Here is a 15306-nt window from a genome sequence, read left to right as displayed (position 1 = left end):
AACCTTTTTAGGGTTACGTCAACTACTTGCAGATTTTCACTATTCGCGGCTGGACTCAGTCCCAATCCCGGGCTCTTAAAATTACACGTAACACACAGACAGTATAATACTCAGTATGGAGTATTTTTTTATATCTTTTATGCTTGCATTGTTCTTGGGTGTGTTCAAATATGTTTACAGTGAGTTTAAAAGTTTCTTTTAATGAGTTTTTTTTTAAGTGTGTGGGAGGGGTAAAAATATATTTTAAAAGTTTTATATGATCTGTCTATATTGCGGTAGGTCTGGAACGTATGCCTCGTGACAAACTTCACTGTTCACTGTAATCCACTGTTTTTTAGTAGACAACTGACATGCAGTATTTTCTATGAGTTGAAAAGCCAAAATTCGTTTACAAGTGATCAAATTAAACACACCTCACTGTAAAATGATGATAAACTAAAGCAATTTTGTTTGGGGACTGTTTTTTTTTTTTTTTTTTTTCCAGGAGTGAAGTAAACAGGAAGAGTGATCTTGCGTGAAAAAATATTGTTCAAATATGAAGCAAGTATCAGCATTTTCTGTTGAAAACAAATGTAGTTATGTTTTTTGTTGCAATTATTCATCGTAATTATATAAAATGACGATTTGTTTTATTTTATGTTTTCATTGAAGTTTGCCATGTGACTTTTGACAAAATGTTTTGTTTTATTTGTTTGTTTCCTGTTTGTATGTCAACCAATGTTTTTTAAAAGAATTTTTTTGTCACTGTTTTCAAGAAAAGAAAACATTGTTCCTCAATATAAATCACCTGTCATACATGGTTGGGATGCAATTTGTTTTTATTATGAGTTACATTACATACATTCTTTGTAATGATTGCTTATTTGTCATGATAAAAGAAGATAATGTCCTCTGATATTTTACTGTCAAAGAGTAATAAAACAGTAGTAAGTCTTGAATGTTAATGACATGAGGTGGCTGGTGTATTTAACCTTCCCCTCCGCCGCTGCCCATGGCGTCCAAGAAAAGCAGAGGGCGCACCTTCATGGTGGTGTGTCTGAGGGAGTACCAAAGGCCCCTCCATGTGCTCCACACCACGCCATTGTCATACTGACCCTTGTACTCCCCTCTGCGGTAGAACTTCCCATTCAAGTTGGCAACGTGGCATCTGTTGGTAGAAAGGATACATCACACTGTCAGCATTTATTATTGAAAGTAAATCACAAAATTTGCTGAACACAATAATATGGTTGATAGCATTAATTCTACAATCGTATTCTTCACTCTATTAGATGCTGTGCCCCAATAGCATTAAGAGAAAGTTCCACAAGTCTCACCTGTTGTACCACCAACCTGCATTGTTCTCTTGGGCACAGCTGCCTTGAATGTAGCGGTCATTGTCCTGTTATGACAGTACAATAACATCAGCTTCTGCATGCTTTGTTATTAAAACAAAATTTTAAAACAGAGGCAGGAGCATTGGACTACTAACCTGATCCCTAGTGCTGAACTGCATGCCACTGAGGCCCGCGGACCACTGCTCCACCATGCCTCCTCCGCCTGCCAGAGCATCTCCGGCTTTCCCACTGTACAGCCCGTACTTGAGGCGGTAACGATCCTATTTTCAATTAAAGACATCTACAGTATGTGACATGAAAATATTTTAGTTACGTGTGAACAAAGGCGAATTGTGTTCCATACAGCTTCACTTGTGATCCGGAAGTTCTCATAATATGCATGACTTCTCTGTCCCGCCCAGTCCATTAAGTCTATCTTCACCAGATTCTTACCTTGGGACAAAAATAGTTAGTGTAAAATAAGTGTGTGTGTGTGTGTGTGTGTGAAGGTGTATCTCAATACATTTGCATATTACATGAAATGATCACAATGTTTAATAAAAGGTAGGTAGGACTTGGCCTTCTGAAAAGTATTGTCCATCCATCCATCCCTTTTCGTCCGCTTATCCGAGGTTGGGTCCCGGGGGCATCAGCCGCAGCAGGGAAGCCCAGACTTCCCTCTCCGTAGCCACTTCCTCCAGCTCTTCCGAGGGGATCCCGAGGCGTTCCCAGGCCAGCCGAGAAACATAGTCCTGGGTCGTCCCCAGGGTCTCCTCCCGGTGGGACGTGCCCGGAACACCTCACCAGGGAGGCGTCCGGGAGGCATCCTAATCAGATACCAGTGCCACCTCATCTGGCTCCTCTCAATGTGGCTCTACTCTGAGCTCCTCCCGGATGTCCGAGCTTCTCACCTTATCTCTAAGGGAGAAGGGAGACACCCTGCGGAGGAAACTCCTTTCGGCCGCTTGTATCCGGGGATCTTGTTCTTTCAGTCACAACCCACAGCTCGTGAACATAGGTGAGAGTAGGAACGTAGATCAAGCGGTAAATTGAGAGCTTGGCTTAGCTCCTTCTTTACCACAACGGACTGATACAAAGTCCACATCACTGCAGACGCTGCACCGATCCGCCTGTCGATTTCCCCTTTCCATTCTTCCCTCACTTGTGAACAAGACTCCAAGATATTTGAACTCCTCAACTTGGGGCAGGATGTCATCCCCGACCCGGAGAGGGCACTCCACCCTTTTCCGACTGAGGACCATGGTCTCAGATTTGGAGGTGCTGAGTCTCATCTCAGCCGCTTCACACTGCTCCAGTGAGAGTTGAAGATCACAGCTTGAGGAGACAACAGAACCACATCATCTGCAAAAAGCAGAGATGCAATACTGAGGTCACCATGGCCTCACCAGACTCCTCCCACGTCCGGGTTTTTGCCTCAGCAACCACCAAACCTGCATTCTGCTTCCCCAGCTGGTACCCATCAGCTGCCTCAGGAGTCCCACAGGTCAAAAACGCCCGATAGGACTCCTTCTTCAGCTTGACGGCATTCCTCACCGTTGGTGTCCACCAATGGTTTTGGAGATTGCCACCATGACAGGCACCGACTACCTTACGGCCACAGCTCTGGTCGGCCGCCTCAGCAATGGAGGCGCGGAACATGGTCCACTCAAACTCAATGTCCCCCACTTCCCCCGAGACGTGGGTGAAGTTCTGCCGGAGGTGGAAGTTGAAACTCCTTCTGACAGGGGATTCTGCCTGACATTCCCAGCAGACCCTCACAATACGTTTGGGCCTGCCACGTCAGACCGGCATCTTCCCCCACTATCGGAGACAACTCACCACCAGGTGGTGATCAGTTGACAGCTCCGCCCTCTCTCTTCACCCGAGTGCCCAAGACATGCCGCAGGTCCGATGACACGACCACAAAGTCGATCATCAAACTGCGAGCTAGGGTGTCCTGGTGCCAAGTACACGTGTAGACAAAGTCAAAGCAAAAAAAATGATTGAGCGAAAGAACTCATAAGTCAGGTCACTTGTAAGTCAAGGTATGACACCCGTCAAAGAGGCTTATGATCGCCTATAGAATGCGGCTAAGGACTACTTTAGTCCGAATGAATATACTCAACTCACTTCTAATTGTTTCCTTGGCACCTAGATGCAATCAGATGTCACTTTGGCCTTAGCACAAAGACAGCGAAAAGGAGAGTTTTTCAGCGAGTCACAGAGGATAGGTTCCCCCAAAATGTCCATGAATAGGTGAATTTGCGCTTGCGAATATGCGGAGGTTCGCTGTATCCAGCATATAGGAATCTTAAGATTCGTTCAAGACAAGAATAGATTAAAATGTGTCTTAACATTTGTTTTAAAAATGGGTAGGAATTGGCCTTATGAAAATTATTTTCCAGTTTCGATTGGATCGACATAATATGCTGTATGGCTTTTACCTTGGAATTAAACTGCTCAAGTAATTGAACTTTTATTGTACAATTCTAATTTATTGTGATGCACTTATCTATAGTACGAATAAATACAATTCTGTTATTGCTTACCTTCTGAGAGCAGAGAATAGATGTGCTCATTTCCCAACCAGAACTCGTCATTCCACAGTTTGTAGTCGCCAAAGCCATCTCGGTAATCCACCCAGTCTCTACGAAGACACACATATTATATTAACAAAGATGGTTTCACGTCATCTTTATCAATATAATACCTGTCAAAGTCAACTTTTCCATGTCGCCGTTTCTGGAAAACCGTCCATCCTCCTCCATCGTCCATGTCGCAGTAGACCAAAACTGGCTCCTGGTCGATTTTGGGCCTGATGCGGTAAAACCCGCTGCGTGGTCTCATTCTGTCAAACAGCTCAGAACAATCTAAAAGCATAATAATAGCTCATTGAGTTAAGGCAGTTTATTTTTTATTTCTTTATTTTACTGATGCGATTGCACATTTTTCATTGTTTTAAGACCTAATTATTCAAATTTAAACCTTACCTCACCTTATTTCTTTTTCCACTGACATCATTAAGTATTTGCAGGATCTGGATTTTATTAATACTCTGTTTTCATACAGATTATTTTTTACACAGTACAGCTAAGTGACGTTCTTGCACAACAAATTGTTTTTTTTACATTGCTGTTGCAGTTTTTTTTAAACAAAAATACAAAACCAGATGGCACTTTTACAAAATGCTGAGTACACAGTTTTGTTTTTATTTTTTATTGTTGTTGTTACTTAGTAGGCGGCACGGTGTTTGAGTGGTTAGAGCGTCAGCCTCACAGTTCTGAGGACCGTGGTTCAATCCCCGGACCCGCCTGTGTGGAGTTTGCATGTTCTCACCGTGCCTGCGTGGGTTTTCTCCGGGCACTCCGGTTTCCTCCCACATCCCAAAAACATGCATGGTAGGTTAATTGAAAAACTCTAAATTGCCCGTAGGTGTGACTGTGAGTGCAAATGGTTGTTTGTTTGTATGTGCCCTGCGATTGGCTGGCAACCACTTCAGGGTGTACCCCGCCTCCTGCCCGATGATAGGTGGGATAGGCTCCTTAGACCTACTACGTTACTTAGTAGGTCTAAATGAGTGGTACTGCAACTTTTCTTTCAAATTAAGTACGACAGTTATTACCAAAATTGGAATACAGTTGCGTAGTAAGCCTAAGGGAAATTCATAAAAAAATTAGAAAGAGGTTTTATTCCTAAAATTTGTATTTAACAACATTTTAAACAATTCTAACATTATTTACAGTTTGAACACACTGCTCTTGTATATTGGAGAACAAAAACCTATATTTAAATGATTCAAGTACAATTTATTGCACATCAAAGTTAAATTAAAATGTAACCTTAATGAAAGTTTAAAAAACAAACAAACCGTTCTTAAAGGTTAAATGCAAATGAATTTTACTAAAAAGTTAAATACAACTGAATTGTACTTCGGTAGTGATTCTTTCACATACCACTAGAGGTACACATACCACACATTAAGAATCACCTCCCAAGATTATATTCACTATCCCACTTGTGATGCATCTCTTGGTATGTAAATCAATCCAAGCCCGCTTTTGTAGCTAAATGTGCGCCCATTTTGAAATAAAAAAACATCCATGGGTCCACTTGCAGCAGGGTAACACTGAGTTTATAGTACGTGTATGAATACTTCATATTATTTGTAGAAACAGGGCCCTAAAATCTGATTTTGCTGAAGGCCCCATGGAGGCGTTGGCCAGCTCTGGCTCCTCATTTTATCTGAGTGCTTATTACCTCTGTCATGGACCATCAGGCTTCCTGCTGGTGGGAGAGGCTTCATCAGGGTCGCGTTGGAGCTTTCTAACGTCGAGCTGCCATTGTTGGAGTCCGCCAAAGACTGAGCAGGGGGAATCGGACGGAAGAATTTGTGCCTCTGCAAGTGTTCCACCTGCCAAGCTCCGATCAGGAGTTTGTTTTCCAGTTTCTTTATGCTGCGCTTGAGAGCTGTAACACCTGGACCACATCCCTTTGAATGTAGATACCCCCAAACCCCCCCCCCCCCACCAAAAAAAAAAAAGATTAAAAATCCATCTATCGATCATTAGGCTATATAGATTACCTACTGAAAACTGGTTCAGTGATGAAGTCTTGGTTGGGAAAATCAGGGAAAACAGCATAAACAGTGTGAAGGAATCCCTGCAAGTCTAAGTGATTAAAAACATTGCACACTTGTGAAGATACATAGAAAAATAAAATACTTTATAAGATTCCCATGCTTGATAAATATCTACCTTCATTTCGTAGTGTCTCTTTTGTTGTGTGCAGGATCTGTGTTCTGCTGTCGGTATTTATTTCAAACTGGGTTGGGTTGGTTCTGCATTGTCCACGTTAGGCGAAAGACATTGCCCAAGCCTCTTTTTTTTCTTTTTTCTTCTCTATCAAACATTCCAACATTCGGGAAGAGTACCTGATGTCATTGTTTTAATTCCAGGAATACTAGTAGTGTTCTTTTTGAGTTTGTGATGTTTTTCTTCAGATGTATCTTTCAAGAAATTTGCTGTCGATAGAAGCACAACATGATGTTGTCAAAACAGCATTTTTCTGCTCTATACAACGCTGTCATGGAAAACAGAAGTTCAGATCACACTCATATACCTGTACAAAATATGGAGAGTTTAGAATCCACAATTAACTTTGCAAACTCCACACAGGAACCTCAGAACTGTGAGGCAGGTGTACTAGTCTACTGTGCTGCCTGAGAAAAAGGGAATTAATTGAAAATATAAGGATGGCTTCGGCACACCTGTTAAAGAATAAGTAAATAAACAAATATCAAACTGCCAATGAATACACCAGATGAATTAACAAAGTTACCAAAAGAAGAGTGCTAACAGTAATCGGACAATGAGCAAACAAGTAAATAAATAAAATTGGGCACAGCTGCAAATAAATAAAACAAATATATAAGCAAAAAATGAATCCGGCATTAAATAAGCAAATTAATAAGCAACAACAACAACAACTAAAAGATCATCACTTAGACAAACCTGCCAATAACGGAAAATAAAAAAGGATTTTAAATAAATAAATAAATAGTCATTATCATAGGCATAATAAAATGAAGAAAGTAAACTGATAAAAAAAAAATTATTCAGTCATCTGCCATCGAATTAACAAATAAACAATCAACAACAAAAACATCACTTAAACACCTGCAAATGACCGAAAATAAAATTGGATCTCAAATAAAGAAAGAAAGCATCATAAAATAAAATAAACTTCAAATAAAAGTGACTGTCAATCAATAAACAAAAGAAAATTAAAATACAAAAAAAGTTTATTCTATTGGCCCATGATGTGCGTCTTCATAATTGGTAGCCTACGCACATTTTGTGCCTTTTACATTTTCTGCATGAATCCTACAAAACCTTTTTTTTTTGGTTTTGTTTTTGTTCTTTTGTGCAGTAATGGAAAGCAGATGTGGCAAAGGGGAGGAGGAGGAGGTGGCTTAATTTTTGCAAGAGCGAGAGATGAGGGGGAAAAAACATCCAGGAAGTCCTAAACACACACACACACACACACGCACACACAAACCTCGCTACGTTAGCAGAAAAAAAAAGGAGGCGTGAATGACTAGAAGGCAAAGCATCCGTTTAACCTTTGAACTGTCTTCCTTTTGCTCCACGCCGAGTCACAAGACCGATTCCCTTCCCGGTGATTGTCGATGCCAACGGTAAGCAAGGACACACTTGAACTTCCCGAGGAGAGGAGCAAGTGGGATTCGCGCTCGTGTCCTGCATGGTTTGTGTGCCTTTTCTTTCGGCTAATTAACCTAATGAACCACCTCCTTTGGCTCTTTTCCATGTTGGAATGCGCTCGTTTTCATCCAGGCTGCGAGTTTATTCATTTATCTTTTTATTTTGAAATATCTCTGCACGCTGCTCTGAAACTTCAGGTCCACAGCAACACCACTGTCTTTTTGTTTTGTTTTGTTTTGTTTTAAGTCATGACCACGGTCCACTTCACCCCGGGTTTGGATTCAGGTGTGAATGGGTGAGGATTTAAAAAAAAAAAAAAAAAAAAAAAAAAGACACGCACACAAACAAAACGCATGACTTTTGGGGAAAGATTAACCTTGAATGTGCATGTGTGTTTTTTTTTTTTTTTTTACAGCATGGTTTAATGTTCAAGCCGTATTATGTGTCACTTATTTTCAAATCAATGCGTTAATGTTTTAATGACGTTTAGAAGTGTGGCAAGGATGGATGATGCCAAAGTAGAGATTGACAACGGACGGGATGATGCTGTGGAACCACACACTATGTACCAGTGAGTACATTACATTGAATTATATTGGAATATGTTGCATTTAGATTTGTAAGTACGGTGGACCTGCAAAAGTGGTTTTGTTTTAACCAAATGTTCTATTAAAATATGCCTCAAATAGGCAAAGTGCCTCGCAGTTCTGGGTTTGAATTTTGGATGACTTCTATTTATATTTGGAGAATGGTCAAGAAAATTTTAAATGCCACTTAAAATAATACCTTTATAGTTATTAAAGATGTGTGACAATTTGAGCTTGGAATGAATGAATTCACTTTATTTCTTATGGGGAAAAATTGGAAGTCAAACCCACAGTGTTCAATTTTGGAGGTTCCACTATAGTGTGTTTTTAAATCTGTATTATAAATCCGGTTATCTCTCTGCAGCTGCTCCAAGTTGCCTAAAATGAAAGTAAAATATCGTATTTTCCAGCAATATCCGGAAGAAGATTGCCCCCTTTGTTATGTCCTTTGGATTCCGGTCAGTAGCTTTCAGAATTTTCAAAGCAAAACTGTCTTATCTTGAACAATAACCATTCCATATTGCTCGGCTCAGTGTATTTGGCGTGGTACTAATCCTCGTTGACATCGTGCTGGTCATCGTGGATATTTCCCTGCCAGCCAGGAGCAGAGAAGTGGGGAATTCTCTGGAGACCGTGTCCCTTATCATCTCCTTCTTCTTCCTGGCTGATGTTCTCCTCCGGGTCTACGTGGAAGGGTAGGCATGACACGCAAACTAGTCCCAGAAAATACAAAGTGTCCGTGCGGCTGTGATTGGCTCTTACAGAGGAAGTAACGAAGGAGGAAGTTGGGCCGGAAATGAAATGGCCTCCAGGAAAAGGAGTCCCGCGATGTTTTTATATAAACACATTTAATTGCGACATCATCACACTATATTTAATGTTTATTTGTTTGTTTAAGATTTAAGGTCTACTTTGGCTCCACGCTGAACATCATCGACGCCTGTGTCGTGGTCGTCACATTGGTGGTGACCATGAGCTACACTTTCACTGACCTTTCTGGAGCCAGCCTCATTCCCAGGTACTCACTACAGTACGGTAATAGTAGTCGTATGCTCCAGCGGATTTAAATGGTCCTGAAGGCGTGATTAAATTCTGCAATCAGTGCAAATACACTCACTCACCAGACACTTGGGTACATCTGCAAAAGCATAAAGTGTCAGTTATTTAAAAGAGTACTTTTCCAAAATACTTTGTTTACAGCACAATACCATCTATTTAAATGTACTCTCGTAAAATAATAATTTCTCACTTTAATGTAGTCTTATAAATATGTATTTTCCTACAGCTGTAGGCTGTTTAAAAAGCTTCAAAACTAAATGAAAGTGCTTAAATTGGAATTTGGGAACGAACATTTGATTTTGTGTTGGATCTCATGACGATATTGTGTAGGTGTACTAATGAAGTTTTTGACAACGGATTGTTTTGTACTTTATCACAATGGAATTCAATCGAGAACAACACTTCGAGTGCAAGTACATTTGGAGTGAAACCAATGCTCACGGGATCATTACATTAGGTTCCGAAACTGTTGAGTTGCTAACGTTTTCTTAATCAATCCCCTGTATTGTCACTTCCTCCCTAGGGTGGTTTCCTTTCTGCGTTTCTTGAGAATTATCATCCTGGTGAGGCTCTTCAGGCTGGCGGCTCAGAAGAAAGAGCTGGAGAAAGTCACAAGAAGGATGGTGAATAGCTTCTGTCACTGTGTGACGCACAAATAGTGGTGTGAAGGGAGACATGAGCTTCTGTCCATTCTCCTCAGGTCTCTGAGAACAAGCGGCGCTACCAGAAGGACGGCTTTGACCTGGACCTCACCTATGTCACAGGTAAAAGAATCGTAGCGTGACATATGCGGGAGGAACCTGTTGACGTCATGATTTTTAAATGTATTTTTAAAATCTTCTTGTCCAGATCGTGTGATTGCCATGTCTTTCCCTTCATCTGGGAAGCAGTCCTTCTACAGGAACCCAATCAAGGTATGTACAGTACACATTTTTTTGCCATTTAAATTGCCACAACGATAGAAAAACAACCAATAACCCGAACACTTTTTGGCGCTCTTGTGTTAGGCTATGAACCACTGTGGTATGGTAGTGATAGTGCTGTTCTCTGATTGGTCGACAAAGAATCGTCACTTTGATTTTCACAATGGGAATGAACCTGCCAAGACACTTCATTAGGTATACTCACACCATATATCTCCATTCAACATATATATTTTTTTATCAACATACATTTTAATTTTTTTTAAGAAACAATATGGTGTTTAGGTTGTTAGCACGTCTGCGGCAGTTGAGGTTCTGGGTTCGAGTCTCAACTTGTGTTAGAAAGCTGTATGCCTTTGCACGTATACAATGTATTCTATGTTAAGTATAAAGTCGTATAATCTTTTATTTTAGTGTGATAAATATGCAGACACAATATAATGTGTGTGTGTGTGTGTATGTATGTGTATGTGTGTGTGTGTGTATATATATATATATATATATATATATATATATATACACACACATACATATACAGACACATTTCAGAAGCAGCCAACAAGTTGTATTTGAACTGTCTCCTTGCATCTAAGTTTGTATTCAATTGTATCGCTCATTATTCTCGAAGTGCTTGTCCTGTGTCTTTGCTTCCAGGAGGTGGCGAGATTCCTTGACACTAAACACGAGGGCCATTACAGAGTTTATAACCTTTGCAGTAAGTGGTCTCCTCTTTTCACCACTTACCACCACCACAAGCAGTTTTGAAGGTTTTCCGTGTCACACACCAAGCCAGTTCTCCTGAAGCCTCATCTAAAAACGTTTGCGCCAGATTTTACAGTCAGGTACAGCTCACCGTGGAGAAATAACGTGTTCAAATATTGTTTTTATTTAAATTTAATTTATTTAACTTTTCATTTAATTAATATTGTATTCATTCAAAAATAAATACATTTAATTATGATATTGTTTTAAAATATTTTTTTAATAGCATAGAATATCTGATTTAAAATAATAATTAAAAAAATTGTCAAAACCTTCGGCCCCTGTTGCCGTCTCAAGTACTGTTACAAATGCAATACAATTAATCTTAATCCAAGTAAAACTGTGTAGAAAAAATCTTAACTGTGAAGTAAATTTAATGCCTATACGATGGATCATTTTCTTGTTTTGGCAGGTGAGAAAGGCTACGACCCCAAGTTCTTCCACTACAGGGTCGAACGGGTGTTCATCGACGACCACAATGTTCCTTCGTTAGAGTGAGTTTCTCGCGGAGTAATGCATGACTCCAAATGACAAAATTGTATATCATATGTAGGGGGTAGACATCTATGAATGATCATTAAAGCGCCTACACCCCCTTTTTCATGCCAGATCTACAAAATGATAATCGAACTTGCCCACATTAAATGGCACAGGCAAAAAAGCTTGGGAGTTTAGCGTCGCATCATACAATACAGTATGTGTTGGATACCTGCTTCAGATTAGGGCTTTTTTTGGGTGAATATGGCTGCTTCTCACCAAAATTGCTGAATTCTTGTTCAATTTCCCACTTGGGTCCTTTAGGATACATACACTTACAAAAAATGTATTTTTGAAAATGTTGAGACCCCCAAAAAGGTGATTCATTCGCCTCAAAGATGATAATAACCGTTGATTCCAAGAGGGTCTTCACACTGCCGAATGAAAAATACTTTACGGAATCATATTAAAAACACAAAAAAAGCACATTAAACTGTAACACAAAAATCCAAAATTAGCACTGGTTAAGAAATATCATGGGGAAATAGCATCAGATTATAGTAGCTATGAACGAGTCCAAGTTTCCAGATAGGATTGTTTTCCCTCGGTGGAGGTTTGCGCTATACTGACTTCAAGTTGTACTGAAGTTGTTGGACTTAAACATTGTGTGTGTGCTTCAGGGACATGCTGAAATACACAGCTAGTGTGAAGGAGTGGATGTCGGCTGATCCCCAGAATGTCATCGCCATTCACTGCAAAGGAGGAAAAGGTGATTCCTCCTTTTGGCCACTAAACATACAACAATCGCGTTCTTTTCTTGACATGTGCATAACATACTACTTTTTCCCCTGTTGTACCAGGCCGTACTGGTACTCTGGTGTGCACGTGGCTTATTGACAGTGATCAGTTTGAGAGCGCACAGGTGAGGCGAACATTTAAAAAGAGGTGCATAAGTAGGACTCGGATGTCTTTTCTTTTTTACGTTTACATTTTTTTACATCTAACAGGATAGTCTGGAGTATTTTGGGGAGAGGAGGACGGACAAGAGTCGGAGCTCCAAGTTTCAAGGAGTGGAGACGCCCTCCCAGGTAAGACATGGCCTCCTAGTCTCTATATTTCTCACCAATATGGTCAGAACGTGAACATTAATAATCAACCATTTATGAAATTCAAATATGTAACAATAAATAGATAAATATTTTTATGAATAAATACAATTTTATCCATCCATCCATTTTCCATACCGCATTTAAAATAAAAAATAAAAATAAAAAAATTATATTGTTTGTACAACAGAGTAGGTATGTGGGCTATTACGAGACCATGAAGACTAAATTCAACAGACAGCTTCCTCCTCCGAAGAGACTCAGGATCAAGAGCATCCGCATCCACTCCATAGCAGGTGCAACACAACATTACACACACACACACAGGCCTCAGGAAAAGCTGCACAATCTAATGAGATCCACTGAAAAATGTCAAAGATTTTGAAGGTTTTGATGGGCATTTTTTGAGAGGTATTAATGTTGTGGTTGTTTCTGTCACCAGGTGTGGGCAGAGGTAACGGCAGCGACTTAAAGGTGAAGATAATAGTGAGGAAAGAACTTGTGTTTCAGTGTCTGTGCGCCACACAGGAGAACTGCGCAGTAAGTCGCCCGCTAAAGTGAGATCATTGTCAAGTGGCTGAGAGAGTCACCTGCAGCTGTTTTGCTTTTAGGTGTTTCCCGACCTGGGCGGCAATGCAGTAGTCATCAGCCTCCAGAATGGACCTGAGGTTCAAGGAGATGTCAAGGTCATGTTTGAGTCCACTGCTGTGAGTGTTTTTATACTTTGATTCACATAGACAAGGCTGTTCTTGTATATGAAACAGAATAGAACTACATACTGTATTACTAATAACAACAATAGAACGTTACGGTCATATTTAAGTCATTCAAAGCAGTTTAGCAGCATATTCTCAATTAATCAATAAAACTGCACTATGTTGCTATTAATGTCCCAGTGACCTACTCTGAGCATTTACACTTGCACTTGAAAAGTAAAAACTGGGACACTATGTAAAATGCATATGTATTTTTAAAATTATTATTAATACATATATATATTTTATATAAATATATTGAAAATAAGTAAAATGATAAAATATATTGTAAAATACTTTTAACAGTATGATTAAATATACTGTAAATAATCATACTAGAGCGGTATAAAATGTTAGAAGCATGATTGATGAATTATAATACATATGTTTGTATATAATAAAAAAATAATGAATAAAATAGAGATATAAGATGTTAGTATAAACATGATTAATAATCTGCACATTTTAGTGGGATTTTATTGTGGGCAGCCTAAAACACATCTTGATACGCCGCACCTGTGAGGTGGATGGATTATCTCGGCAAAGGAGGATTGCTCACTAATGCAGATTTAGACAGATTTGTGAACAACATTTGAGAGAAACGGGCCTTTTAGTGTATCTCGAAAAGATCTTAAATCTTTGAGTTCAGCTCATAAAAAATGGGAGTTAAGAACAAGTGTTGCAGTGATATTTTTGTTCTGTGTATTAGAGTGCAGTGATACGAATAGGAATCAGTATCTTTATCATATAACATGATTACAGTATGTGAACACTGTCAAGTGTAGATATATACAGTAGCTACAGTATTGTACTCTACTGTTTATTGCATCTGATATTTATCGTGACATTTTCCCAAAACTCCTCCTCAGGGTATTCCCAAAGGATATGAAGAAGTTCCCTTCTACTTCTGGTTCAATACCTCCTTCGTAGTAGATAACAAGTACGAACATCATAGCCTCTAATAAGTATATATGTTGACTGTAAAAGTATCTCATTAGCATCTGCTTGTGTATCTGCAGGCTGTTTTTACCCAGAGAGGAACTGGACAACCCTCACAAACCTAAAATGTGGGACTTGTACAAGGAGGACTTTGGCGTCACCATGTCCTTCTCGGATGTCTAATATTGTAATAATAAATGCTCTTCAGCAAGATGGACTACACTAGGGAGCTTTTTGTTCAAACGAGCAGTGGATCAAGAGCATTAACGATAGTAAATTGAAAAATACATCGGGAAAAGAATGACAGCTTACTTTGAAAAGTGTGCAGGTGCTTTGTGGGCTGCTCACATCACTACAAGCCAATAAAGAAAACAATAATTAGAAAATGAAATCAAAGAAGATGAGTAAGGATTCATTCTATTGGTAGAAAAAGGCAAAAAAGAAAGAAAAAAAAAAAAATTGGAAGTCTGGTTAGCACATCTGCCTCACAGTTCTGGGGACCGGGGTTCGGATCCCGGCCCCACCTGTGTGGAGTTTGCATGTTCTCCCTGTGCTTGGATGGGTTTTCTCCGGGCACTCCGGTTTCCTCCCACATCCCAAAAACACGTGTGGTAGGTTGATTGAAGACTCTAAATTGCCTGTAGGTGTGAATGTGAGTGCGAATGGTTGTTTGTTTCTATGTGCCCTGCGATTGGCTGGCGACCGGTTATGAGTCTACCCCACTTCCCACCCGAAGATAGCTGGGACCATTCACACTCACATTCACACCTACAGTCAATTTAGAGTCTTCAATCAACCTACCATGCATGTTTTTGGGATGTGGGAGAAAACCCACGCAGTCATGGGGAGAACATGCAAACTCCACAGAGGTCGGGCCGGGATTTGAACCCCGGTCCTCAGAACTGTGAGGCAGTCAACCACCGTGCCGCCATATTTAACCTGGAACTACAAATTAAGAACAAATTCTACTCAATTCATGAAAATGTTTTTATCACACACACACACACACACACTGAAAAGGGTGCTCACAGTGTAGGAACAAAAGTTACTTCTGTAACTACGGTTCTATGAATCCCAAATGACCGCCAGCCACATAGGTATTTTCTGCACAACCAAGATCCAATAAATGATGATGTTTGAGACAAACCAAAATGTACTGTT

General features: G+C 39.9%; 2 protein-coding genes across 5 annotated transcripts; one reads left to right on the top strand and one right to left on the bottom strand.

Moving 5' to 3' along the window:
* Nucleotides 1-806: 806 nt before the first annotated feature.
* fgl1b (fibrinogen like 1B) lies at nucleotides 807-6195 on the bottom strand. Its single transcript, XM_061703192.1, has 9 exons — nucleotides 6071-6195; nucleotides 5903-5983; nucleotides 5574-5805; nucleotides 4027-4186; nucleotides 3866-3963; nucleotides 1681-1769; nucleotides 1472-1597; nucleotides 1317-1381; nucleotides 807-1147 (listed from the first exon to the last, which is right to left on the bottom strand). Exons 1-9 carry the CDS (start codon nucleotides 6074-6076, stop codon nucleotides 967-969), a joined length of 1038 nt encoding a protein of 345 aa, XP_061559176.1. The 5' UTR covers nucleotides 6077-6195; the 3' UTR covers nucleotides 807-966.
* A 1157-nt stretch (nucleotides 6196-7352) lies between these two features.
* Nucleotides 7353-14630, top strand: tpte (transmembrane phosphatase with tensin homology). Of its 4 annotated transcripts, none has more exons than XM_061701673.1 (19): nucleotides 7425-7512; nucleotides 7784-7832; nucleotides 8028-8108; nucleotides 8535-8582; nucleotides 8658-8819; nucleotides 9023-9142; nucleotides 9707-9806; nucleotides 9884-9947; nucleotides 10033-10097; nucleotides 10761-10821; nucleotides 11281-11362; nucleotides 12026-12114; nucleotides 12206-12267; nucleotides 12353-12433; nucleotides 12642-12747; nucleotides 12894-12991; nucleotides 13063-13158; nucleotides 14076-14146; nucleotides 14226-14630. In XM_061701673.1, exons 2-19 carry the CDS (start codon nucleotides 7786-7788, stop codon nucleotides 14326-14328), a joined length of 1536 nt encoding a protein of 511 aa, XP_061557657.1. In that variant the 5' UTR covers nucleotides 7425-7512; nucleotides 7784-7785; the 3' UTR covers nucleotides 14329-14630. The 4 variants fall into 4 exon arrangements, with proteins under 4 accessions (XP_061557655.1, XP_061557657.1, XP_061557656.1 ...); XM_061701672.1 differs by having other exon boundaries at nucleotides 7444-7580; XM_061701671.1 differs by lacking the exon at nucleotides 7784-7832 and having other exon boundaries at nucleotides 7353-7512.
* Nucleotides 14631-15306: the final 676 nt, after the last annotated feature.

Source organism: Phycodurus eques, chromosome 17, assembly GCF_024500275.1.
Source record: "Phycodurus eques isolate BA_2022a chromosome 17, UOR_Pequ_1.1, whole genome shotgun sequence".
Lineage (NCBI taxonomy): Eukaryota > Metazoa > Chordata > Actinopteri > Syngnathiformes > Syngnathidae > Phycodurus > Phycodurus eques.
This window is presented reverse-complemented; position numbering and strand designations above follow the sequence as displayed.

Coding starts and splice junctions, on each gene's coding strand:
- fgl1b (XM_061703192.1), bottom strand. Junction 1,770..3,865: donor CTATTCTCTGCTCTCAGAAG/GTAAGCAATAAC, acceptor TTTTGTCCCAAG/GTAAGAATCTGGTGAAGATA. Junction 1,382..1,471: donor AGTTCAGCACTAGGGATCAG/GTTAGTAGTCCA, acceptor CTGTCATAACAG/GACAATGACCGCTACATTCA.
- tpte (XM_061701671.1), top strand. CDS start 7,409: ATGACTAGAAGGCAAAGCATCCGTTTAACCTTTGAACTGTCTTCCTTT. Junction 8,109..8,534: donor GAACCACACACTATGTACCA/GTGAGTACATTA, acceptor CGTATTTTCCAG/CAATATCCGGAAGAAGATTG. Junction 12,268..12,352: donor ATCAGTTTGAGAGCGCACAG/GTGAGGCGAACA, acceptor TACATCTAACAG/GATAGTCTGGAGTATTTTGG.